The sequence below is a fragment of the Nestor notabilis genome, unplaced genomic scaffold (assembly GCF_000696875.1).
Source record: "Nestor notabilis isolate BGI_N333 unplaced genomic scaffold, ASM69687v1 scaffold467, whole genome shotgun sequence".
NCBI lineage: Eukaryota > Metazoa > Chordata > Aves > Psittaciformes > Psittacidae > Nestor > Nestor notabilis.
The window spans coordinates 206,264-233,958 of NW_009935991.1; the positions used below are offsets into that span (position 1 = coordinate 206,264).

Here is a 27,695-nt window from a genome sequence, read left to right on the forward strand (position 1 = left end):
GATAGGCCTTGATTCAATTAGACCTAAGAGCCAGGGAACAACCTTTTTCATTTTATAATATGCTGAAAACAGAGTATTTGCTCTGACACGGGTTTTCAACTATTCCCTGCGCAGAGCACGGGATTATGTGCTAATTGCAGTCACTCTTCGAGGTGCACCACAAGACAGATCTTTGTTACTAAAAGGTTTATTTTTCTCAGCAGGCTTGAGAGGGCTCATTATGAGTGATCACCAGATGTCACCGATTCTTCATAAAATACATCAGAAAGAACATTTTTCCCAGTAAAAAAAGCAATGCACAACCATAAAAGTGTAACAAGAGCTATAAATAACACTAGTCCGGAGCACTTTTAGCCACAGTGCGTTTCCCTAGTTTTATTATATATCTAAGCCAACACCTGCTGAAATAGGAATGAGGCGTTCTAATAACATCAGCACTAATGACAAGCTTTCATTAACAGATACCACACTTCCCACCCCACCCTCTGAGAATATGATCAACAGACCTCCAGCAGAAAATACAGCTGGATTTCAATTCAAGCCCCCACCAGCCTAGAATCAACCCCCATCTATGGGAACAACATGACATTGCAACTCAGCAAAGCAGAACTGGGACTGTTGCGGGCAACACACCTTCATCTCTCCTTAAAGAACACATGTAAGAGTAGGGTTAAAACAAATGATAGACAACAAGTCTGTCACACAAAGCTGTGTGTTTTACCAGAGGAATTCCCGGAGACAAAGATCTGTCACACCAGTGCAAATTAAAGGCTAACTCCCCTGCAAACTCTTGTACGTATGCTCAGCTCTACACCCCGGTGAAATCCCAGAGTTTCTCACACTAGGACGGTAGTCTGAAGACTGGGAGCTGTTTCCCATTGCCAACTTCCCCCTGGAAATCCGAGCGAGAAGGCCTCCTGACCGAAACGATACACTTGAGCTGCCGTATCGCTGTCCCCATTTTCAGATCTCAAATCAAATTTGGTCACTTTGTTTTCATTATCAGCATGGAGAAGTGTCTGAGTGATTGCCATCCAACACATATTAAGACATCTGCCACTCATCCCTCGCGCACAGTTACACCGTGGGTACGCCGTCTGGCACTCGGAGCATTTCATCTATTTTTACCTCTGGGTTGCTTCAAATGAAAAACATTCTGTGCACAAACTGTGTGTTGCTACTCACAGACCTGTCAGTTATATTTCTTTCACAAGCAGTTTAAGACATGACGTGAACCGAGCTGCTGGTAAGATTTTACTACAAGCCATCAACGTCTTAAGCAGACACCATTTATAACTATTCACTTTCATCCTCGCACCCACTGACTCACACTCCCAGTGCAACATTGAGCCACGGCTTCAAAACAGCCCCAACTGCCTGCAGAGTTGTTATTTGGGCACTGAGAGAAACCCAGACTCATCAGGAGAAACATTCAACTCACGACATTCAATGGGCAAAGCCAGAAAGAGCCTCAGCTCCTGCTATAGCATGGAATGGCACAGGGGACATCCAGACCCAAACCCTGCCCTTCCCTCCACATGGCAACCTGCCTCTTAGGCTTGCCTTTCCCATGGCCAAACATAGGTAAGAGATACACCAGCTCGAGCTGAGAAAGTATCAAAATTGTCCACAGGAATTTGGAAATAGCTACCAGGATCCATTGATGTATTTGAAAGCCAACAGCTCCCCGGACCGCCCATCTCCTTCCCACTGAGCTCCCTCAGGGACACTTACTCCTGCCAAATAATTCCATTTTAACAGAGGCTGATTTGAGATAAGCCTACATAATCAATTGGCAAAGCTTCATTGTTATAGTGAGGCTTACAGAGATATTAGGAATTATCACCAGTCTCTCTGAGCTCACTGTGCACAAGCCATTGATCTGCAGAGGAAAAAATATGATGCATCGGCTGCTTCGTTTCAGGCTGGTTTGGGTTCAAAACACAGGGGTTCCTTTGTGAGCACCCAACCTGCCCCACGTGCAGCATTAGCCCTGGCTCTGTCACAGACCTCAGTGGCTACAGTCCTACTCCAAACATAGGGGAATCTGCTCAGCAAATGTGCTTTAGCATAGGCTATGACCCCTGGCTAACATTTATATGGTCACAAGTCGTCAGAAGAATGAGAAAAAACTGCGTTCAGCTGTGAGCTATGAGCAATTAAACCAGAATCCATTAAAATGACAAGGCATTAGATAGAGTGCACAACCCTGTGAAGTTACCTTGTATTACGAATATACTTGGCTATTTCTACATGTGAATCAGGCCTGAAGATAAAGATTTATCTATTTAATCTTCAGGGATTTCTGCAGACAATGTTTAAAAGCAGCTACTTAAACAGGTAGATTTGACTACAAGGAGGAAACATTTTACACAAATACACATACGTGCATTTCAATCTCTAACTTATATTTACATTCACTTTTACATGTATTTATTACAACGCAATTTTGGAAGCCTCAACAATTAGGGCTTAATCCAGACATAATAAAATGCACAAGCAAGAAATTAAACCCCAACTTCAGCAAAAGTTGTACGAGGCCCCAGAGCCCAAACCCAATGAAAACCCTACATCATTATGGTATGTAAAAATGTGTTTATTCATGTTGCCTCACTCCCCTCTTACTCTTATGGCGTCTTTAAAATACATGCTCAAAGCCAGCACCTGAGATTCCTAAAGGAAACAAGAAAGCTGGAGAGGAGCTTTGGACAAGGGCCTGTAGGGACAGGACAAGGGGAATGGCTTTAACCTGCCAGAGAGGAGATGGAGATGAGATCTTAGGAAGAAGGTCCCACTCAACCCAAACCATTCTGTGATTCTATGATACAAGATTTTGGGTGCAATCAGTTTGTGTGTGCAATAGATGATGTGTCCAAGAAAATAAATCCTCCTCCTGAGGAAGTATTAAAGCATCATCTTCTGTAACACCCTGCCCTTGCCCTTCGTGTCTCCTCACTAAACACCGACTATGGGAAAATCCTCATCATCTGCTCCCGTGGTTCAGATCTGGCAAGCACCCTCATGCTAATCCAGCCAAGATGCTTCCCTTCAGCAGACAGGGTCTCCCATAACACTGAGATTAAAAAGACAAACATGGTGAGAAGCAGTGAAGCAGCAGCAGTCTCCCCTTGATATTTTGATGTCCCAAGTCTTAAGCAAAACCACCGCACGCCAGATTCACCCTTCCTGCAGCTCCTGTAACAGAGCCAGGGCACGCACCAGCTTCCTTCCTCCCTGAGCAAGTGCCTTTTGCAAGACACAGGCAGGCTTTGATATCCGTGCTTGACAGCCAGAGCACACCTTCCCCAGCACCCTGCAGACGAGCTCTGGGCTTTCCTCTGCTCACTGCTCCACTCCTGCTCCTGAGGCTCCGCACAGCCCCGCTTGGCTGCTCTGAACAGCAAACCTCTTCTGTTGCCTGCTGAGCACCAACAAACGCTGCTGTGGTGAGCCTGGCAAGGAGCTCTGCTTCCAGCTGGGAAGTCTTCAGCTCTTCCTCACATCACAGATTGGATTTGCTGCTGCTCAAGAGTCAGCACAGCTCTACTTTCAGCTTGCCCAGAAAAGATGCAGCTTCTCCACTTCATCCTTACTGCAGTTTGCGATGGCTTTGTTATACAAACTCACCTGATTCACTGCGACTACACAAGCACCTTCCTGTTCACAGTCCTACATAGGCAGATACAGCAAGGTTCTTGTGTTGCTCTTGTCCGTCTCCACATGCCCTGACCTCAAGAAGAATTCGTTTCCTCTTACACTAATGAGAAAGAACCCAAGGCCACATTAATTACACCAGGATGGGAATACTTCCTTCTGGATGGCAGCTTCACCAGCAAAATCCCAGGACAAAGTGGAAATGATGCTCTACCTTAGCTCTCCCTTCTCTATTCCAAGCATCTTAGATGCCTACTCTGGCAGATAAAGCGACTTCTAGAAATTGTTTCTGAAAATCATCAGGATGTACAAGCAATCCCTGAAGGACCCAAAGTGACCAGAGACGCTTGTACATGGTCCATGGGGGCTCTGCCCAAACCACATGTGTTTTGAACCAACTGGAAGTTGTCGCATACAACACCTTGCACCCTCTGGCATTGCTTTGCCCACATTCTCTATAATACCATGGTTTCCTACCTGGGGACTTTTTAAAGTAGGTACAAAGTTGTTTGTTTAAGGCTGTCCACAACAGATGGCAGAAATTTGGGAAAACTGCCAATGTTCTCTGTTCAAAAGCTGGCTACTAAAGCTTCAGGAGACAGCTATTAGCATCTTCGTTTGCAACTGTCGCATAAAGAAATGACACAGAGGTGGTTACTCAAGCATGCAAGCTTTCTAACTCACAGAGGATAAGTGCTTGCTTTTTACCAGAACGATTAGGACACACTTTGAGCAGCAAAATGTACAGGGTTGGGTTACAATGCTCACCTGCAGCTTTTAGAGGTTTTTCCATTAGCATAAAAGCTGTCTGTGCTTCCCCCTCCCTCTCAATAAACAAGGAAAGCACAATTTCTGCCCCAAAAGAGCAATAATGCCAACGATGCCTTGAAGCTGCCACTGGGCTGGGGACACTGAGCTTCTCCCACCAAAGCACAGGATGCTGGGGAATAACCAGTGACAAGAGGGATGAAAAACCATGGAGAGGGGGGCAAAGAGGCTGACAAGGTAGCAGGAAAAGGATGGGGTTTCCATCCAGAGCATCCCACCTGCCCACCAAGCTGCTGAATACTCGCCACCTGTCTGCTTCTGGTTTATAACTAACAGCTTGAAAACTGGTGTGTAATATCAAACTCTAAATCAGCGCTTCCCGCTGACATGCCATATGCCATCATGTACTCCAGTAGACACCAAAAGTGTTAACAGCTATTATTCAGAAATCATTACAGTTTATTCATGCAGAGAATCCCTACTCAAATCCTCCAAGCCAAGACGTTTCTTTATAAACTCTATTTTCTCCACAAATTTTCAATCTTATTTTACGCTCTTTGCCTGTTTTAATTTTACTTTGTTTTTAAATGACAGATTTATTACCAAGGTATTCACTTGCAGGGGTGTTTTGAGGGGTGATAACTTCACGGAACTAAAACTCAAAGGTACAAGTTACTCTCCATCATAAACTTTTCAATTTTTTATGGCTTAAGAGGGGATTTAATACTTCATTGACATTCTGAACATCGGTACCTCACCTGAATACAGTCCCCAGCAGTAAATTCTCCTAACTGTTCCCTGTTTAGTTAAGGATTAAAACCCTTGTCTAACAGTAATGGCTACAGAGTGCCTACAATCACCCCGTATCAGTTATTGTTGATGAGTGCTGGGCTACTTTAACAATTTCTATGCTAATGCACAGAATGTAAGAGCTCGGCATTTGTGTTTAAAAAAGTACTGAAGTAGTGGAAGATCAGACGGACTGAACAGCTCCAAGAAAAACTGGAAATGCAATCTCCAGTAGTACATAGGAACAGAGATGGATGGAGCTGACTAAGCACCTTCTAGACTGCCCCAGGATACGCAACAAGGAGACATAGGAAGAAATAAGAGATGATGCTCTTGGATATATTAATGGAGAAAACACAACCTTCTCGGAGTGAATTTCGTCACACAATTGTGCAAAAGACTGCAAAACACGAGGATGAGGAAGGCTGGCAGAGGGCTCCAGCAAGGGACTGGATTCCCCAGGGTAACTGCTGCCAGAATAGCGATGAGGATGTACCCGCTGCATAAGACAGGAGCACTGGCCATAGGGCACCCCATTGCTTGGGAACTAGCCCAGCTTATCCTTGTGCCCTGTAGGACAACAGCAATGCAAAAAAGTAAGTTTTAGAGGGAAGCTGAAGCTTTTGTGTTATTACTGCAGATTTCATCACATGCCGCTGAACTTTGCAATATATGAAACCATAAAACGTATTGAAGAGAGTTCAGCTGAAGGACTGTATCTAAATTAATTTTTCATACTCAGAAGATATCCAGGCAAGCTTTATAATCCCAGCCTTCCCTGTCAGAGAGCTCTCAGTGGACTTTTTTCTCGCCTGCATGGTAATATTAAGAGCTAGAAGTGAGCAGCTGAAGTGCTTTGCGCTGAGGGAGCCACAACTACTCAGAGATTACAGCCAGCCAGGGATGCCACCTTCTGCCACCTTCTCTCCAGGCTTGTCCCAGGCTGGATGCCTCTGCACAGTATCCGCTGGGAGACAGGACACAGCCTGTTCTGAGGGGGGCTGCAGGAAAGGACAGTATGACACAGTGCTGCTGGCACCCCAGGGTTTAGTGATGCTGTGCTGGAAGACCTCAGGCTCCCAAATCACCTCTGCAACACCCCTCCTGTCTGTCTCCAAAACCAACCCCCATTTCACATGGGCTGACTTCTCCTGGATCAGTCATTCGAGTTCCTCCTCTGAGCAGCTTGAGGCCTGTTTAAAACCAAGAATAACTGAAGCATTCTCGCTGGAGGGTGATATTCTAAGAGCAACCTGGTCTAGTGCCCATGGCAGAAGAGTTGTAGCTAGATGAGCTTTAAGGTCCATTCCAACCCAAACCAGTCTGTGATTCTATGATCCTCAAATGCTTCTCAAGCTCCTTCTCCTGCCCCAGCCTCTGACTGGTTTTCCACCCAAGCACAGCATCTTCTCAGTTTTTCCTTGGAAATTGGTTGAGCAGCAGGAGACTCTCCTGCCTCCTAATGCTGGTGACTCTTTAGAGCACTTCACCACCACACCTGGGAATAGCATCTACAGGAAACCAGTCATGGTACAAGAGTCCCTGGGTACCCAATACGGATAAAAATCTGCACCAAAGAGCCTTTTTTAGCTTGCTGGTAGGCTTAAGCATGGCAGTTTAAACATCACCCAGCACTGGAAAACTCTTTTCTTCAAGTTGATGAATACAAATAGATTTACAAAGAAAACACACTATAGTGCATAAACCCCCCCAAAGAACTGAAACTAAAAATAAGGGAGCAGAAGGGAAAGCCCGCTCCTGTGGGTTTTCTCCAGTGGTAAGGGCAGACCTGGGGGGCTGCAATCGCACTGACGCAGGCTCTCCCTTGGATGAAGCAAGCAGAAGTAATTAATCAAGTAGGAATTATTTAGCCACTAATTAAAATATCCAATTAATCAGAACTTCTTCAAAACAGTCAGTTTAAAATAGGGGCAATAATGCCCAGGCAGAAAATAGCCTGGTGTGGGTTTATTTCATGCTTCCCACCCGATGCCACCCGCCTGCCAGGCTGTCCATCTCGCAAGTACATCCATGCTGGATCCCTGGATTGGATCCTGGATCCCTCAGGTCGAAACTGCTGAAAAGATCCCGTATGACGTGAAAAAGAGAAGTGTAAATCAGTCTAAAATAAGGGCATGTCAATTCTCTCAGTTTTATGCTCACAAAAGCTATTTTACTATTTATCTGCAACTTCTGCTGTATCGATCAGCAGCACAGAGCAAAGATGGTGACAAACACAGAGCCAGGGGGAGCAGGGAGCTGGGACACATGGCACTGGCTTGACAAATACCTGCTCGGGTCATCTGTCGTCTGCTGTTAAAATCTGGGGAGAATTCACAGTACTAAGACACAGAGGAATAAAAAGGTTTCAGTTTGTACCTGTTACAGGTGCTGGATTCCTATGAACAGCCTCTACTGACAATAAGGGATTTTCATCAGTGAGCTCCTGCTTTCCTCAAAGATAACTAAACTGCCAGTGGAAATAGAATGGCAATAAACCAATAGCTCATGTTTTATTTATTCTGTGGGTTTTTTTGTTATGAAACATCCAAGGTTTGTTTTTCTCTCCTGTAACACTATAACAAGGACCAAGCCAAATACAATAACAGAAGGAAAAATAACAGATCAACATCTTCCAGAGTGCTCAGGAGTTTCCTCACGCCACATTATCTATCACTGATCTCAAAGCAGATGATGTATGTCAATGTTAAGTGGTTTGGGGTTTTCTTAAACCTTTTAAAACAGATTAGTTCAGGTGCTAACATGTACGTTAGACACAACTTCATGCAGGACATAAAGGCAGGACTTACGGAAACTAAATCATAGATAAATCCCCAGTTTCCTCAGTATTTGGAATGTCTCAATAGGGATAAACATCACTCAGCATGGCTTCAGACAACACCTCCTCACACAAAAGCTCATTCAGCCCAACACTAAGTTAGAACATTATTTCTACAACAGTTTAAAGTGTTTTCATCAACACACTAAGCTACTTTTTTACCTTCCTTAGTAAAGGAGTTTTTTAGAATGATGGTTTTCCAACTCCATCATTCAAAATCAGCCTAAAAACATTCTCCCCTCTACTGCCAAGACACAAGTTACAATCATCTATACAGCTTGAATACAACTCCCAATGCCTCTCCCAAATATCTTCCTGCATTTCAACTAAATATCCATATTGCTTCTTAAAACAACACAAACATTTACAATCCTATTCACACTTCCTTTTAACTTACTGATTCCAGATATGTTTTGCCATCATGCATGCTTGTGAACTGGAGTAAAGCCACTCTGGGTTTCCATACAGTGGGGGACAGCCTGAGTGACCTGATGTCGGCATTAATGATGCTCTTCTCTGCCTTGCACCCAGTTCTTTTATCCTGACTTACATTTGTGGGAAAAAATAGAGTAATAAATAAGTGGGGAAATCCACAGCAGTAAAGAAAAAAGTAATACAAGAAATACAATATTCCATAGGAAATACATACAAAGGTTTTGCATTCCCAGATCAAAATGCTTCATGAAGCATTTTGCAGATGTGGCTCTAAGGCTGTTTTCTGATCCAAGGAATATTATGAGATGATGTGAGTGAAATGTCACTAAATAGGTTAAAGATACCTGAATGTGCAGTAATTCTACCTGATTACTTGGAAATGTCAGAGTTCTCCAGCTCCCTGTTGGGGATGATGGCTTTTTCTGGAGCCTTTCTGAGGAGCAAGGAGACGAGGTTTGGGAATTCAAGGCTGCTCCTTTCTCAAGTCAGGTTCCCACTGTCAAGTGCCCTTTTGGGATAACTGTTAGCATTTTATGTATGTTAATGTCAGGAAATTTAGGTTATATTACTACACTCCCAGAATGTAGACGAGATAGTCCAGATCAGATACCTTTACAAACTAGATCCACTGTCATGGCCAGAACAGTATCGAACAGGATAATGTAGCGTTTCTGAAACACTTCTCCAATTCTTGATCTCTTTTGAAGCCCCCAAAAGAAAGGGGAGGGCAAGAAAGTGTTAGATAAATGTGCACCAGTGCACGTGCTCTGCAACCAGACTGAAAAAAGGGGAGAGGAGGGGGGGGAAGACAGCCAAATATCTGTTTATAACACATAAGAAATAATTCATCCCAATGCAGAAAATAAAGTTAAAAGGAGAAAAATAAAGACACCACTGTTCCTGAAAACACAAAGAGAAACCTTTTGTATCATTTCTATCAATTAGGAAATAGCCATCAATTTAAGAAAGTGGCGAAATCTGACTCCAAAAAGAATATCTGTCAAAAATCCTACCAGGCCAGAAGGGCTGCCCATGCCACCTCTTGGAGAGGAAAACAAAGCCTTTCAGCTTTAAAAGAGCCAAAGGAATTAGCTGTAACTGATGAGCCTGAAGCTGCAGCCTGTTCATGTTTCTAAAGCGAGCCCAAAGCAACTGCACTGTGATTTTCACCAACCCATTATGTAAAATAAAACCCAGCTGAAAGCCAGTGTGGGGCCACAAAATGTCTTCATTATCTTTCAGTTCTGTTCCAGTTAAAAATGCAGCCAAAATCTCCTGGGTTCGGGGAGGGGGGCAGGGTGCAAGTTTTTGGTCTTAATGGCCTTTTACTTCCTCGGCACTGTACAGCTTCAGCAAGATTCTCTGTCTGTTTGGACCTAACAAGCTGTTTTACCATTAAAACAAAAACACAATGTGTCCAGGAATATTAAACATTTTCCACAAGGCCTCGTTTTACAGTGGCTCCAAGGATGACAATGCCAAATTAGGAGTCCAAGACAGATGTTTTCCAGATGTGCTGAGCTTCTCACATCCATGTTGGATGTGGAGCTCTTCCAGAATGCTACCCAAGTGGTACCCGCTGTGCTTAGACGGGTAGCCCCCTGCAAAAGCCACATACCTCCCATGACTACAGCAGGGTGAAGAATCCAGTGTGATCACCATTGTACGGAACAAATTGGAAAGCAACGGGAAGCTGTGGACGAGAGGTGCAGCGCTGTGATTCCTCCACCGCGCCCCAGGACCCAGCCAGTTAAGCACATCACATGAAAAGCATCCAGTATCAGAAACCTGCAGATGATCAATGGCTTCAGCAGCCTGGTGTTTAGGTAACACAGATTGCTCTGTCCTCAGGACAGAAAGGAAAGTGCAGGAGGCAGATGCCAACCCAGCAGATCAAGAGCCGCCACAAACCTACCCCTCAAACTATGTTTGTCCGAGTACACGACCTCAAGAAAACCATTTGGCTCTATTTTAGAGCATGGATTTATGTTCTAAACAGTAAACATTCCTTATCCCAACCTCCCTTCCCACCCAGGCAGTCATCTCAAGTGCCAACCCGCCAATGGCATTGAGCCCACAGGAAAGAAGGAGATGATCCTCCACACTGAGTGAACAGAAACCTCTCCCCCCACGTAGAGGCATCCCTGAAGCCCCTGCCCAGAAGGACCAGAGCATGTACTGCAGCAGAACCCAGACTCCAGTTACCTTTCAAAACCCTTCGCATTACATGGGACACTCCACACAAAAATCTTTATTTCTAAATCTTTCCCTCTGAAAGATTTAGAAGTAAAAATAAAGTGCAGGTCTGATCCAAAAAAAAAGACCAAAGATCAGAGATGCCTTCAAGCTCACAAGTGATTTTGCCATTGCTACCAGTTTACCTGCAAGGCACCCAGGCGCTGTGCCGAGGGTTAGCCACACATAGCAGTCTATCAGCCTTTGGATGAGTTTATTCATGGTCAGGTTCTGAGAATCACATTTCCAAACAAGATTTGCTTTAATTGGCTCTGCTGGTCCTCCCAGAGGAGCACTAGGATGGGGCTTCCACAGCAAGTCACTGCAAACACAAAGTTAAATCCACTTTTCTACTGATATTCAGGAACATTTGCTTCCTGGCAGCATTCCTGTTAGTAAACCAATTTGCTAAAATATTCATGAATAGCAAGCTAAAGGGCCATGGCCACAGCCAAAATGCTTACATATGAAAATACAGCTAAATATTCACTGCAAATGTTTTCACAGGGTTTGGACTGCTCTTGATTTAATGGGGGGAAAAAAGCCCTACGATAATGCCTGGCAATCAGCACCATGGTTTCCACTGGAAAACCTCTGGTGAGGAGATGGGCTGGTGTTCAAGAAGGGCCCCCCAGGATTGACCTGAGCCCACAGGGTCTTTGCACATGCTACAGCAAAACCTTGACCAAGATCTAACAGCAAAAGCCCTGCATGTATTTTGGAAGTGCTCGAATTCTTTCCCTTGAGCTTCTCTACATCTTGATCACAACCCTCTGAGCAGGATGAATAAATAAAACCCCTCCAAAGCTCCAAATATTACTCTGAAATAATTTAAGGAATGAAACGCTGCATTTGCTAAACTCTCAATTGAATTGCCAGGGTGGCAGTCAAAAAGCAAGCAAGGAGGGAAGAGAACTTTGACAAACCCTGACAGGAGATTGCAGTCATTGCAGGCAGAGACAAGCCCCATGCATTTTACACATCTAACCTCTTACAGGAGAACCTTTATTGTTTCAGGGAAAACAGCCCTCACTCAAAAGGAAAACAAATGTCTATCTTTGGACTTGACATTCCAATAGGTTTTTTTACTGTGAAAGTTACCTTTAAATATAATCATGAGGAACTTTCTCACTCTACATTGTGTAGTTCTTTCCTCCCCTGAATTTTTAACTGAAAGAAGGAGGAACGCGCTGGGGTTTCTCCATCACACACATTCATTACCATGAGGATTGTTCTGTTCAGCAAGATCACTACGTGACAAGGAGGCTGCAACTGCATCTGCGAAACTGCAATATTTCCTTCTCTTCCATAGCCCCAAACCTGAACCGAGGGTAACTCTTTATGTGTGTACAGCACCTGGGTGGGCTTCACAACCTGCATGTCCAAGACAGCACAACTCCACACTTCTGGACATTACACACCATAATCACGTCTCTGCTGACCACTGCCTGCTGCACCCCTGCTTGGGCACAGGGATTCTCTGTTCAGCAGCCCCAGGCAATCCATGCCCCTACTTCACCCCTAAAACCTGTAGGAAATACAACATTTCCTATAGGAAAAAAAATAGGAAATGCCAGGGGATTTTATGGGTATAGGAAATAAAACATTTCCTATAGGAAAAAAATAGGAAATGCCAGGGGATTTTATGGGGATGCCAGAATGGGGATAATTTAACAAGAGTTCCAATAGAAATATCCATGACCTTCAGAAAGTCACTGCCTCTCCTGTAGGCTGCAATTCCTCCTCTGTAATGGGTGGATTACTATTTTACTGGCATGCCGGGGTGTTGTGCGATCTAATTCATTAATCTTTGCAAAGCATTCTAAGACACTTTGATGGAAAAAGCAAAATATTATCAGTTAAAGCCTCCCATTTAAATCTCACCTGGAAACCTTCCTCTTACTTCTTAATTTGTGATTGATCCCCGCTCAATTAGAGGTAATGGGATTTACATGTACACTCGAGCAGCAGAGCAGACCTCACAGGAAGGTGCCAGCGACAGCACCAGTGCTAATTCACACGAAGCAGCCAAGTGACTGGTACCCGCAACTCAATGAGCCGCGCTTGGCTGCTGCATCCCTGGGCTGCCCAGTGACCGCCCAAGGCAGCACTGGGTGAAGGGATGGACAAGAATCTCCCCACACTTCAGCACCCATCCCTATACAAACACTTCACCATTCAAACTCCCCTCCATGACCAAGCTATTTATCCCCAAATATTTTAAACAGTGTTCCTCTGACTTCACGACACCTCCAGTAGGATTCGTACAGTTCTGGTGTCTGCAGCATAAGAAGGACAAGGGGTAACTGGGAGATTACAAACTTAAACAGGGGAGATTGAGATGAGCTCTGGGGCAGAAGCTCTTCCCTGTGAGGGTGCTGAGGCGCTGGCACAGGGTGCCCAGAGAAGCTGTGGCTGCCCCATCCCTGGCAGTGTTCAAGGCCGGGTTGGACACAGGGGCTTGGAGCAACCTGCTCTAGTGGAAGGTGTCCCTGCCCGTGGCAGGGGTTGGAACTGGAGGAGCTTTGAGGCCCAACACAAACCAGTCTGGGATTCTATGATCAGCAAGAGCCTGTTAAATCCTCAAGCAGGAAGGGAGCAAAGGCTGGCAGAAGCTGCACCAACTTTTTTCCTTGCAGCCACTTAATTGAATCTGCAGCCTCCAGCCTGTTGGTATTCCCCAGCACTCAGAATTTCAACTTGCTCCATGAATTTTTACACTGCGCATCCAGAAAAATTAGCATTTGTGCTGAATAGCTTGTAATCAACTGTTCTCAAGTGTCACCCCTTTTTATCTTTAAAGCCCCTCTAAATCTCCTTGCCTGAGTCTCCCCTAGCCCTAAAATATATTCTATACATTTCTTTTCCTCCATTCAGTTTCCAGCATCCTTTGCCACAATCTAATCATCTTAATCTTTAATTCTCATCTCTAGCTTTTAACCTTTTCAGTTTTCTTTTTAAAGCAATTTCTTGTTCTCTCTCAGGGTTTGTTGGTTTTTGCTTTAATTGAGGTTTTCCCTGGCCTCTCTCTTAGCACAGAGCTGGAGGTGCCCCACACTTCAAGTATGGGTTAGCCTCCCAAATTTACATATAATAAACAACAACCCAATTTGAAGAGAAGTGAGAAGTGAGGTGGCACAGACTGCCATCAAATCAGGACAAGCACATGTCAGATGCACACAGCACGTAAAAATAGGTAAAAATGACAGACGAGCATCCCCTGGCATACCTAGTGTCCTGTGTCCCTGTGTCTCTTCCCACATCCTTTACTTTTTTTCTCCATCCTACTCATATTTCCTCTGCTTTCATTCCCCATCACAACTGCTAAGGCAAAGCATCAAAGGAAGCTTCATTATCACCTCTCAGCTTTCCCGAGATCGCTGCAGTGAAGGTTTACCAGCACCAGGCTTTGAGCTGGTTCAAAAAACTAAAGAACAGCGAGCTGCATCCCATTTCTCTGCCCTCAAACATATCAAGCTGCAACCCTGGATGCTTTAAAGGGAGACTGTCTCATGCTACCACTGTTTGTCTTCCATGCCACGGAGTTTTAGGCTGTGCTTTTCTATTTTCAATGTGTAAACAGTTCCCTAAACCCCTTTCTTAATCACCTATCATACCCTTTCCTTTACATTCATGTACCAAACAGTGCTTGATGCTGGCATGGTCCTCCAGTAAGACAGACAGACTGCACTTCCATTAACCGTGGGCTTTGGTGCCTGCCGTTCAACCAGTACACACAAAGTTAAAAGGGAGAAAGAAATTAGGAAGAAGGTGTTGTTAAGGTGTTAATAGTGCTGCTGAAATACCCTTTAATTCCTCTGTTCACTAGTTGGTACATACTATAAAGCTGTTCAGTTTTATGGCAGATATTACGGCCATGCATGTCAGGACTGGCAACTGGAGAAGATTTATACACTGGTCCTTGAGATGAAACAGATAACAGAGACCAAATAAAACTGTTCACAGGAGCCCCAGTCATGACCACTGTAAAAACTAAACTTTACACAATTTCATACTAAAAACAAAAGGCCACATTGCAGTTACTCCTGCATTCCCCAGATGGCCATTGCTTCAAATTGGAGCTATAAAAACACCAGGAATGCTGGATAGGAATCACTTTAGAATACACCACTTTTCCCACAAGCTAGGAGCAGACTGTCTCGAGTTCACATTCTCACATTAATCGATGGAATTTCCATAATTTATCCCAAAGATTGATGCAGCCTGTTTATAAGGAGTTAAGCTGTCAATCACATTTAAAGAGGATTCAGCCTGAAAAGCCAGGTAAAACTGATTCCTCCCCAAAAGACTCAGAGGAGGGAGCTGAAAAAGCAAGCATGGGAATAGTAAGGAATCCCTTTGGCATTCAGAGTCCTGAAGTATTTGGTGTAGTGAGAACTGTATCAGCTCTGAGAGCACCTCCATTGTAGAAAGCATTTCTCTCTCTTGAAGTCTCCTAATATATTTACATTGGACACTGAAATGATCATTATAGGCCAGACCTCCAAGGTGAAGACCTGAGCTTGCCCCTCAGAGGCATTAATTTCATTCCTCCCAAGAGCTCCAAATCCACCTTCCCTGCCACCAAAGCAGCCTGTCAGCAGTGCTGCAAAGTGAAATCAGCAAATATTAATTGCCAGCTGGGAAATCTGCCATTAGTTTACACTCAAGATCTTTTTCCAGCTGGAAAGATGGAGTGTGATAAATGGAGCAGATTTCTTTGCAGTCTGTGAGCCAGCCGATGGAGCCGGTTTGCCTGTTTTGCAAGCACTAAATGAGCAAAATACCCAACACCTTCTTAGAGATGGTTTTGAAATGCTATTCACTAGAGCAAATTACTTCTGCAAGTAACATCACCAAACTAATACATGGACAATGAATAAAGTAGAGGAAATAAAACACCATCACCTGAGGCTAAATTCCTACCTGCTCAAAATCACTGCAGTGATACATCACAAGAGTTATTAGCCTGCTTGGGGGTTTTCCCCCCCCTAAGTTTGTAATTTATGTACATTTAAGCATAGAAAATGTTCTGTCAACATGCAGACGATTAGGATTTCCCATAATCAGAAAGAAACTTCTTGAAAACTGGAGGAAAGACAGATGAGAAGTTGAAAATGAAAAATGCCATTTAAGACCCTGAAATCCTAAGATTATGGGATGATATGGTTTGGAAGAGGCCTCGGAATTTAAACCGTTAGCACAGCATCAGACCAGATTGCTCAGGGCTGTTCCCAGCCACATCTGAAAGCCCCCCAAGATGGAAGTGGCAGCCTGTCCCACAACCCAACAATCCTCTTGGGAAAATCATCTCCTACATCCAAGTGGATCCTCTTGTTTCAGCTTTTCCCCTTGTTTCTCATCCTCCCGCCATGCAGAGCCAGGCTCCAACCTCTATGCTGATGTGCCTAAATGTCATTAGAGAACAAGTTACTCTCACTCTTCCAATGTGCATACACACTTGCACACATATGTGGTACAAGCATGTACAACCCAGCATAAAACATACACTTTCGAAGTTCATGGCACGAAATGTTGTTCTGAGCAACAGCGAAAGGCTCCAACCCAGCAGTGTGACCACTTGCATAACGGAGAGGAGAAAGGCGGGTGGTTTTCCACAGGGATTTCTTTCCAAATTCTGTACAAAATCCATACAAAAGTATGTGATGAATATGTTAAAAGACAAAAAATATCCTTTCCCAAGGCACACAAAAGTAAAGAGAGCTTTGCTGTTTGCTTTATCAGTTTACTGGGGATAGACCTGGCTCAAAGTGGAATTGGAGTATTTGATCTTTGTCATACTTTAAGGCCATCCAGTTTGTCTCTGATAACTGGGTAAACTGGCAGAGCACGCAGATGCAGTCTGTGATGTCCCTCAGCTCTACTCAAGGACTTAAGCTTTAATTGAACAAGTCAACTGGGATAAAAAACCACAACGCAACCCACTCATCAGCCTGACTGTACTCAAATCATCATGTCCTGGACAGAAAACAAACAGAGCGTGTGCCTACTGACAGATGTACACTGACAGATATCCAGCATGTTTAAGATTGTTCTCCAAAGTCTTACCCTTTATGCTACATTTATAAAGTTGCTTATAAACCTGTAGCTTAATTGTTTACTACAACTCTCTATTTAAAATAAAACACCATCATTCTGTGATTTACAAATAAAAGACTTAAGTACAAAGGCATGAAAAGATACACAAGCAAGTTACTCGGGAACCACATGGCAAAAACAAAGGCTGAAGCCAAATATTCCTATGGAGTCCCACTCTGTGGGATTATTCCCCCCTTAAGGTAAACTTTGCTTTTCTATATTTTATCTCTGCAGACAGTGGTGTGAAGCACTTTTTTATTTATTCATGCAGGAAGACAAGTGAGCTTGCTCCTTCCCTTCCATAAAGCTGTTATTCGGCTGAAAAGCAGATTTAAGAGGTGCTCCATGGCAAGAGTTTAAGGGTTACTTTAAAATGGGACACAAGACTACTGCTTTCTGGTATCATTTCATGGAGTGTTCAGGAAAGTATTCAAGCGTGACATTGTATCATTAGGTGTAATACAGCCACTGCAGAGGCACTGATTACTGCAATGAGAACTCATTTTCTTTAACGCTATATGTGATAAGCAATGAATAAAAACCCAGGCCAGAAGCATCACTGCAAGAAGGTGGGATACATACAGGAATGAAAAAACTGAAGACACTTTTTGGGAGTCAGGGGAAGAAATCCCCTGCATTGAGTGGGATCAGGGGGCTGCTGAGACCTCAAGTTCAGATTTCCCCTTTCTTCAGGAGGTTTCTCATGCTACAGACCCATCTGCATCTTACTCGGGGATGGAGGCAGTTTCCAGCCAGATCCGCCTCGATACCCAGGGGCAGAAACACCAGCATTAGGAGAAAGGCACAAGCATTCTTCTTAAATGCTCCTTTGTAAAGTGACAAGCAAAAATCCCTCTTCACCTTGACCTGCTCGTGTGCTGTCCCTTCAAATATGCCTTTCCATGACTAGCTTCATACAAGGCCTATCAATCCTAGACCTAACCACTTAAAAGACAAACTAACGCAGCTCAGCCAGCGTTCACCAAGTCCATCCTCTGACCAGCTCCTCTGTCAAATACACAGCCAGACCTCCAGAATAAATGAGACAACAACGATAATGCTTTCCTATCTCCAAAGAACATCACAAGGATATATTAATAAGACTCTTCGAGTGGGCTCCTGTTTCTTAAACAGGCTCTTCTAGCATCATGTTAGTAAACAAGAACCTGTGATGGATCGCTCTGTACACAGCCAAGCTCTCAGGGGCTGAAATGCCCAGTGAGCTGGAGATAAAGGGATTATTTTCATATTTGATCACATAAATGTCACTGGATATATTTGCAACAACCCACTCCAATCTTACTGTAGGTATATGGAGTCATATTTGACAATGAGTTTGAGATACACTCTGGTGAGGCCTTTACAAGACCGCTCATTAGAAGTAAAATAATTTACGACTTCCTACACTCCCTGGCATTTTATCACACACTCCTGCCACTGCAGCCTCACTTGATTTGTGACAGGATGGTAGACAGCATACAAAACATCAATGGAAAAGACACAGGACTCCATCCCTTTCGTGATTTGGTGCAATAGTGATAATGAAATTTGCTACTGAACCAGTAAAACAGCTGAAGATGTATACAGCCTACGGTAACCAGAACTGCTCTGGTGGCACACGCTTGTTTCATCTACACAGCTCCTTTCCTTTGCCTGTGCCATTTGCATAAGTAGGTTTTTGTTTCTCACTTTTGCAACAAACTTTTTGTAATACCATATACTTTTCTTAATGTCTTTTGTCTTGTTCAAAGCCTTAACAAATGATCAGGATGGTAAAGAAGTTATTACACTGGCAGCTGAAAGCACTGAGCAGCACGACGACAGCGCATACAATGCGCACAGTGATGTTAATTATTTACCAGTTCCCAGTTTGATTACATTTTGGGTGTTGATGACACTCAGGAGCTTAATAGCTGCGTAAAACACAGTGTTATGTTCTACCACGTCCTAGAGTAAATCATCCTTGAAGAATTTCTCTCTTACAAATAACACATACCATTCAGCTATTTCTCAGGACTACAGTAAGATGAGTGATGAAAGTCCTACAGAAGTATTTATTTTTCATGATGCCCTACCTTTGAAGAAACAGTCCTTGCTGTGGATAATGTAGATTTTCTTCCTCTGCAGGCAGGAGGCTCGATGCAGTTGACAATGATTCTCATAAAATTTGCCATCAGATCCACACACGGGCATGTAGCTGGACTTGCAATCCTCCACACACCTGCACTCGGGCTCGTTGGTGTCCTTGTTCACCACACACTTACTGCCCCGGCCGCAGTACTTCTTCTCACACGATGCATGCAGGCCATCCTCCCCATAAAGCACTGGGAAGAGCAGAAAAGATCAGTATGAGCAACATTTAACTCAGAGAATTCTAAAGTGATTTGGGTTGGAAGGGACCTTAAATCTCATCCAGTTCCAACCCCTGCTATGGGCAGGGACACCTTCCACTAGAGCAGGTTGCTCCAAGCCCCGGCCAACCTGGCCTTGAACACTGCCAGCGACAGGGCAGCCACTTTATCATGTATTTATTATTAGGAAATAAACCCTTTATTTGGTACCCTTCAATAATTAATTTCAGATCATACTTGTCCATTGTAGCAGCACAACCAACACAGGAGCAGGAGCTACAATACGAGGCTTCCAAGGCAAAAAGCTCAGCCCTTCAACTAGCAGCAGTTTGAAGAACGTGCTCTTCATCTGTGCTCCCAGACCTCACCCATCACAACATTAAGCCGTGAGCTGAAAATGTTTTACTGAGATGTGATGGACATATTCTTGTTCTTCTAGCCCTTTGTGAAACTAGACCCTAGAATGAAAGCCAGTGAGAGCACTTCGGTGCCCAAACTTTGGCCATGAGTCACGTTCAGAAAGCAATTCTGAAAACCTACACTCCTCCAGCCTCAGAACTCACAAGAAGCTTCAATTTTTGGCAGCAAAGTGCCTTAAGTGTCAGCACTTCAGCTTCTTGTATCGATGTCTGCATTCAGAGTCTAACTTCCACCCTGTAAGCCAGAAGCTGAGCATTCCCAAAGCTAAAATTCACACAGGTTTCAGTGAAAGCTCAGACAGACAATTGCTGAGGGCTTTTGACATAATAACCCCCAGGAAAGACTGTCACTGAAGTCAAGGGACTATTACAGGAAGATGTTTCTCACTGTAAAAGTGGCTATCAGTATCCTCACACTCTGAATAATGATACATAATGAAAAAACAACTTTCTGCTACTCTTAAGAATTCATTGGATATAATGTTCGGAACATTACTATCTGCTGTGTGATGCTATTAAAAGGCTAAGAAAGTTGCCCTTGTGCTATAACATTTTCTGCTTCTGAAGTTTCCTTGCTTAAAAGCTTGCAATAGAACATTATTATAATTCATACAGGACAGGGCACTGCCAAACAAGCCACTACTCAGAGCAATAATTAGCATTACGCTCAATGAAGAGAGTTGCACAAAATTAGATTATTCTCTGCTAATTGGAGTACACAAAGTTGGGAATTACACAGGGATGCTGCAAAAGGCATAATTAGAGCAACCCACTGCCAGCCTTGCAGAGCCTTTCAACAGCCCCCGGCTGCTCCCATGCCAGTGATGCAGCCTGGACCAGCAAATCCCTGCAGTCTACATTTACCACATGCAGGTTTGGCTCTTGGCAAGGTTTTAGTGCTCGCCAGCTTCCAGAGGAAGCTCAAGTGGATGCACTGCTGTAGATGTGCTCCAGCACCCAATGGGACAACTCCTGCACCATCTGCAGCACCACAACAGCCTCCAAAATGCACCCACGGCTCTTCCCTTCAAAGATGTTTCAAGCAGCAGAATAGCTCAGCCTAGGAGAGCAGAATGGATCTCACCTAAAGACCCCCAATCGCATGTTGCGGAGATGCGAAGAGCATCAGCAGTAGCTACTTCAATCTATTGATCCTTTCTTATCATGCTAAATTCCTTGCTAACATCGACACAGCCCCTGCCTGCCCAGCGTTTTATGTCAATGTGAAATGTCCCAGTGCTGAAGCTACATTTCATCTACTAGTGATCAAGGGGTTAAAGCCTGTACACAAAGACAAGCAGAAGTTTCTACAAAAGCCCATTTTTCTCTGTCCCTGTTAAGCCTTTATCACTGTAAATCTGAATGGGAAAAAAGTCTGGTATTGGAGGATTAACTATTTGACTCAATAACTCATTAAAATTCCTCTAACTTGGCAAGCTAAGAAATATTGCCTTTTCCTGACTTGTAATAAACTAGAAGGTCAAAGCATCTCTGAGCGGTGCAAAAAGTAGTCCCTGGAAGGAGTATCTGACAATTCTTCACTTACTCCACTAATCATTCCAGAATTTCTGGATAGTGTCCTCAGGAATGCAAATTCTGTGACCTTAAGGAGACTTCACTGCCAAGGCCATCTGCATTTATGGGGTCTGCTGTAGATCCAAGCAGCATGAAGGTCTGGGCTTGAGGAAGCACTAGTCAAGCATCCTTCTCTTCTCATGGCAGGACCTGCACCTGTACAGGCATATCCAGCACAGCATGCCTCAAATTACAAGTTTTGGAGACTGCTGTTGATGCTAAAGATGTTGATTCAAGAGCTATTGTTGTCCATATCAATATAATTCAGCTACAACTACAGCAAAGCCTTTTCCTGTGCTGTCTTGATGGCTAAAACTTGACCTCTTGGAGCTAGCACCTGTTGAGTACTGCAGCACATATCTTGCTAAGGGTTATTTCTGCCTCCTCATTCAAGGTGGGCTACTCTGATTTAATGCACCAGGCCACATCTGGGCACAGCACAGCTGCACCCTGCCCCAACAGCTACTGCAGGCACCACCAGCAGCAAAAACCCTCTTGAAGCCTCAAGTCTTTTTTGGCATTGTGATTTTTAATATAAACTTCACATTACTGAAGACAAATACTATTCCCGTGCAGTGCAAATTTTACTGCATGATACACCAAAGATGTGGTTAAGCACCAGCTTATAAAAAAAGACAAAATACTTTTCTACATCCACCCTGGTTACTATGGAGAAACCACAGAAAGCCTGTCTGTGTTTATGCCTCATTCATTTTGTTCACAGTTTGGTTTCTTCTATGTTCCCAGACACATAATTCCCCTTTAAACACACCTAAGTTGGGTAAGGGGTTAGGAGGGATAATCTGCAAACAGTTAGAAAGGCAAGGTTTGTGTATTTGGGAATCCTGACGTGCTTCTACTAGTCCAAACCCTCTGAAATCTGTGTGTTTGTGAGCAGAATGTTAACATGGGATGTCTTTGCCAGAATCTGATAATCCTGATAGCAGCTCTTTAATTCAATTACTATTTGCATAATCCTTTGAAGACCTAAAGCTCCGCACAAGCACACTCAGCTGTACAGACAGACCCTCTGCCCAGGAAGAACATAGAATAGTTAGGGTTGGAAAGGACCGTAAGATCATCCAGTTCCAACCCACTGCCATGGGCAGGGACACCTCACACCAAACAGAATTAAGCCAGTGGAAACAGAGAGGAAGGGAGGTATTGGACTGTAAAAGCACTGTTGTCTTTAATAATTCATCCAGAGCAGCATCATGCACCATGGAAAAGGACCTTCCTCCATCGCATTGATGCACCTTATGGAGGTGATCCCATGAGCAGCACCTGAGCTGGGAAGAACAATGGGGGTGTGTAGCTCAGCCACATGCCATTGCCATTCTTTGTCACTTTATTAAAAGTGGCTGAATTCCCCACTCCTACAAGGCTTATTAAAAACAGGAATAGGAAAGGTAATCAAGTGAAACTCCCAACTAACTGCTCGCAGTGTTTATGAGCCCCACTGCAGCGCACGCAAAAAGGCATGACTTATTTAATTTATTAGTTGCAAAGTCATTTACTTCAGTTAAAAACGGATCATCTTGCAAAACAAGCCACTTTTCAACACTAAGTTTTTATCCAACCTGGCTAAAGTCGGAGTTGTTATCTTGTATTAAATCCAGAAGGATGGAGAGAGGAAACCCATTCGCATACACCCACGAAAACACTCCGCTTCTCACACTGGTTTCTGCCTGCCCCTAAGAAATTCGGAATTCTGGTGGAAAAATGACAACAGCTTGGTGCAGGCAGTAAAATATCTGAGTCCAGGAATCTTATAAGGGTGACTAACAGGCTGCCTTCATCTCAGAGCGAAACTTTAATAGGAAAATTAAGATGTTATTGCAACACTGGAGAAAAGGTGTCCTCTGGCTCTGCATTAATCCATAAAAACAGAGACCTCATCTACCTTTTACATGTCAGTAAATACGTTACAGATCAGACTTTTTCCTTACTCCCAAATACAACCCTTTTCCTTACTCCTGCAAAACTCCCAAAGCTTACGAGGGAAGGCACCAACTTCAAGTAAAATCAACCAAACAAACCCATCACACCTACAAGCAAAGCCAAAACCAGAACAGCTCTATCGCATCACTACTCATAAAAAGTTGCTTCTGCACTGCGGAAATGTTAAATTGCTACTTTTACATATAAAAAGCCAGTTTGCTTTCAAGTAACAGTGAACTCCTGCAGGCAGCTGGACATTCAGCTTTATTGCTGAAGGAAAAAGTTTAGATATTACATGAGGACTGGAGCCAAAACTGGAACCTTTAATTATAGGGCACTGGAGGCTAGTAGAGCTAAAACTGGTGGAACTGAAACTGGAAGCTTCTGTGCCAAGTTCTTTAAAGGCAATGCTGTACCTTGCAAATGTTGTCCTAAAATAAAACCAAACCCTCTATAACACGATAAATATTCGGTCTCTAAACTTAGCTTGTTATGTCCATTAGATAAACCAGTGAGGTAACAGTCACGAGCTACTTATCCAGCAACTTGACATCAGTTTTCCAGCATTTTTCCCTTCCCACATGAAATAATTTCCTATGGTCTAAAACATCACACCTGTAAGCACTATTTACTGCTTACTGCAGTACACGTAAACATATATACAGTTGCCAGTACATGTAAATATATATACACTCAAAGCACATGCAGGTGTAAGTGTTGAAGTAAGTATCTCGGAGCAGGACAGAGAGGGATGCTGCAGCCTTAGAAGAGGAAGACAGCAAATCGGTTACTTTTACTCATTCAGATGCTTTACATGAAACAAAACCCAGGATGACATGGAAAGCCTCCTCAGAACAAAAAGGAGCAAACTTTCCCAAATGGCCACATTATTGCAGGAGGACCCTTGCAGAGTTTAAAAACACAAAACAAACACCAAAAGGAAAGGAAAATATACTCTGGAAAGGAGTGTTGCGATAAACAATTACACCGATGGCACCAGCACCAAGGGAACTGCTTAATCAGTGCCTGCAGTTTAATATCAAAGATAAACAAACTGGAATTGCTCAACCAAAGTTCAGTAAGAGCGTGCAGTGACTCTGCAAACAACACCAAGGAAGCACTCAATATTATAGGAAATTTTTTTGTATCAATTTCTCCATCCGAAAAAGGGGATTAATGTGACTTTATACGTCAGGACTATGAAATCCATTAGAGGTCATACCATGAAAAGACATTTGATAATTTCCAGTAACTACACTAGTCCTAGTGCAGTTAGCCTAATTTTTGCCCTGTTTAAAATCCATTTAGCCATTATGAGATCAAAAGCTTCATTCAATATTATTTTTGGACAGTACTGTGGTTTGTGGGGGTACTAACATAAGAGGCAGATAAATACAAATCAAAAGGTCCATACTATGTAAAGCATATAGAGACTACTGAGAAAGAAATACCAATATATGAGACCATATATATTTAGATCCTTGCCATGAAACTCTACCACGCACAATTTGCTCAATTGTTCTCTCGTTGGAAGAGCTACTAAAGGGGCAATTCACAAAATTGCTCTTTATTAAATGCTTATCTAAAGTTATCTACGATAGGTGCTGCTTATTGAAGGCAATTTTATTACATTACTCCTGCACAGCAAGTATAGACATGGACCTAAACCTGCTGGACTGCCAAGCAGCTCCTGTGGGCACCACACCTCGCCCTGCATTTGCAAGCTGCCTAGCAGGTCCCCACATACATCCAGCCAACAGAAGGCACCACATCAGCAGATGACCAGTGTATTGCCTGCAACGATCAGAAGGACTTGATGTTTTCCTTGGGCAGCTGTATTTAGTGCTGTGAGCAACCCAGTGAAGCTGGGGGTGTGCATCACAGAAACACAGAATGATGTGAGGGACCTTAAAGCTCATCCAGCTCCAACCCCTGCCACGGGCAGGGACACCTTCCACTAGAGCAAGTTGCTCCAAGCCCCATCTAACCCAGCCTTGAACATCGCCAGGGATGCACATGCATGTGTGCACATATATTTTACTTGATCATGTATTTAATTACCTAAGTATTGCACAGCCCAAAGAATGCAGAAAATTTCCAGCATCATATCTGGAGGGAACAGATCACATTAATTCTTTGGCTTCTTTGGTAAAACCCTGTATCAGAAGAATATACTCTTCTGAAGGCAGGCAGTTAAATTCCCATAGGTCACTGCTCAAAATCTGCCTAGTTGCCTTTAATCTTGCTCCTCAATCTTCTGCCTGCCCCATTCCTTCACTCTTACTCTCAGGACCAGCCTTACTCTTCTTCTTTGTTTTCAAGGGCCTTTTATCTTATGACCAGCACAGCAAGCCCTGGAACTCTAAGGGGCAACTATAAAAGACATGAAACATCAATAGCATGGTGCCATGCATCTTCCTGCTATTCCTTCAACGAAGTTCTTGTGGCAGAGACTACAAGGAGGTTAGAAGCCAATAATAAAATAACTGTAGATGACTTGCCTGTTTTCCTGGTGATTTCTTCAATTACGTTACCAGTGAGTTGCTGGAGGCAAGCCGAACAGTCTAGACCTTCCCTGCTGTCTGCATTACTAGCCTTCAAATCTGCCCATACACGTTGCCTTTTGCTCGCTCCCCTTTCCCTCCATCAAGTTTCTCACACCTCCTCTTACCCCTCCAGAGCCACAACCTGCTGTGAACCCAGAGACCTCCACACATGATGTTACCCCCAAACCTCCACCAAATGAAGCAGCAGTCTCTTACTTCCATCTATTTCTCAACATCTGATTCCAAAACTTTAACAATCTTACCCTTGCTTTGACCATTTCTACTTGGAGGAGGATGAAATTCATAAGCCAAGTGTATTGGGCCATGCTGCAGTGGCATGGGAACACACACGACCATTGCTAGGCATTATTTTAGGTGTTATTGTGCCTGAAAGCACACGATGTCTTCCAATATTAGCAACGATTCAAGAATAAAAGATTCCAATTTCTATTGCAGGAGTATTCTACAATCACACAGAAATGTCTTTTTTATGTTGTGTTTTTTTTCTAAAACTCATTACTTTGCAATAAGACCACTTTCCAGAAAATAATTGTTTGTTTAATGTATGCCTGTTTCCCTCTTACATATGCACAATCCAGTGCATGCATTTTCAGATTGAATAGAAAGATGTTTTCTGCTTCCTATTTATTTTCTCATTCAGGGCATCAGTTTCTAAGGCTCACTGAGGAAGAAGTAGAGACATCAAAAGCAACACGTTTGCCTCAAAAAATAACATTATTCTGATTATTTTTGCTTGGAAGAGGACCAGATAACAACCTTTTGTAACTAATATCCACCCAGCTTGCTTATTACATTATTCTTGGATTCTGCTTTTGACTTGCACCAAGTCGTACAAATGCCGCTGCACGAGGTTTCAATGCGATGGATTATAGAGACCTCAGTTTTTGTCATCGCGGTGATGCCTACGTCAGCACTTCCTTCTCTTTAAGAGGTGCATGTCGCACATTTGACCCTTACAAATGAAGTCACGTTCTTGAAAAACATTTCAAAAGCTGTGCTAAAGCACAGCTCAGAAATGTAACAGAGGCAGAAACACCAGACTTCCCCGTTTCCCTTGCTGCTAGAGGAGGATGAAGGCTGGAACTGAGGGTGACCTAAATATACAGTAATTAAACACCAGGTCTTCCAGTAACTTCCATATCCCACTTGTTTATTAATGTTACTTGGAAACACTTTGTGACTTGGAGGAACAGGCTTCATTCTGTTCCACCACCATAAGCATTTTGATTGCCCAAACAGTAAGCAACAAATACGCAAAACGTGAATCCATCTAGGACAAGGGTGATGGCTTCAAACTTACACAGAGGAGATCCAGGTTAGATACAAGAAAGAAGCTCTTCCCTGTGAGGGTGCTGAGGCGCTGGCACAGGGTGCCCAGAGAAGCTGTGGCTGCCCCATCCCTGGCAGTGTTCAAGGCCAGGTTGGACACAGGGGCTTGGAGCAACCTGCTCTAGTGGAAGGTGTCCCTGCCCGGGGCAGGGGTTGGAGCTGGAGGAGCTTTAAGGTCCCTTCAACCCAAACCAGGCTGGGATTCTATGAGTCTAAGATCACATCTCCTCTGTCAGGCAGAAGTAAAATTCTCAAACCAGCCACTTTTCTTCACCAAAGGAAAGCTCTTACCCTCAAAAAGAATCAAGCGTGAGTCTGCACATCCACCTCCACGGACAACAGTTTGGTCTGTTAAGACAATAAATCTACAGAGCATATTACTGTCCCTTCTCCTGCTCCTTTCTTGCAACACCTCGGTCCTTTAGCACTACACATAAAAGGCAGGCAGCTGTGTGAAAATTAGGGACCGCATTCATTTTGTGAATCCACTTCTGAGCACTGATGTTTTTCTGTAAAAGTTGCCATTTGTTGGAAATAAATAGCAAGAAAAGAAAACAAGTATTAAAGCTATTTAGTTGTAATGGGGTTTGTGTTAGTGCAGGTGGTTTGTATTTGGGTGGGTTTTACTTCTGGGTGAAGTGTAATGCATGTTTGACTCATGGCTACTTTACTTGATCGAAGAGGCAGCTCCAGC

The 27,695-nt window shown here is 43.6% G+C and overlaps 1 protein-coding gene across 2 annotated transcripts in view; it reads right to left on the bottom strand.

Moving 5' to 3' along the window:
• The window catches only part of FSTL4 (follistatin-like 4), a 196,492-nt gene that overhangs the window by 117,919 nt on the left and 50,878 nt on the right, over positions 1–27,695 (bottom strand). For both annotated transcript variants that reach the window (XM_010018108.1, XM_010018107.1), the window contains exon 3: positions 18,895–19,143. In XM_010018108.1, coding sequence (XP_010016410.1) covers positions 18,895–19,143 — 249 coding nt within the window. The remainder of the gene's footprint in view (positions 1–18,894; positions 19,144–27,695) is intronic.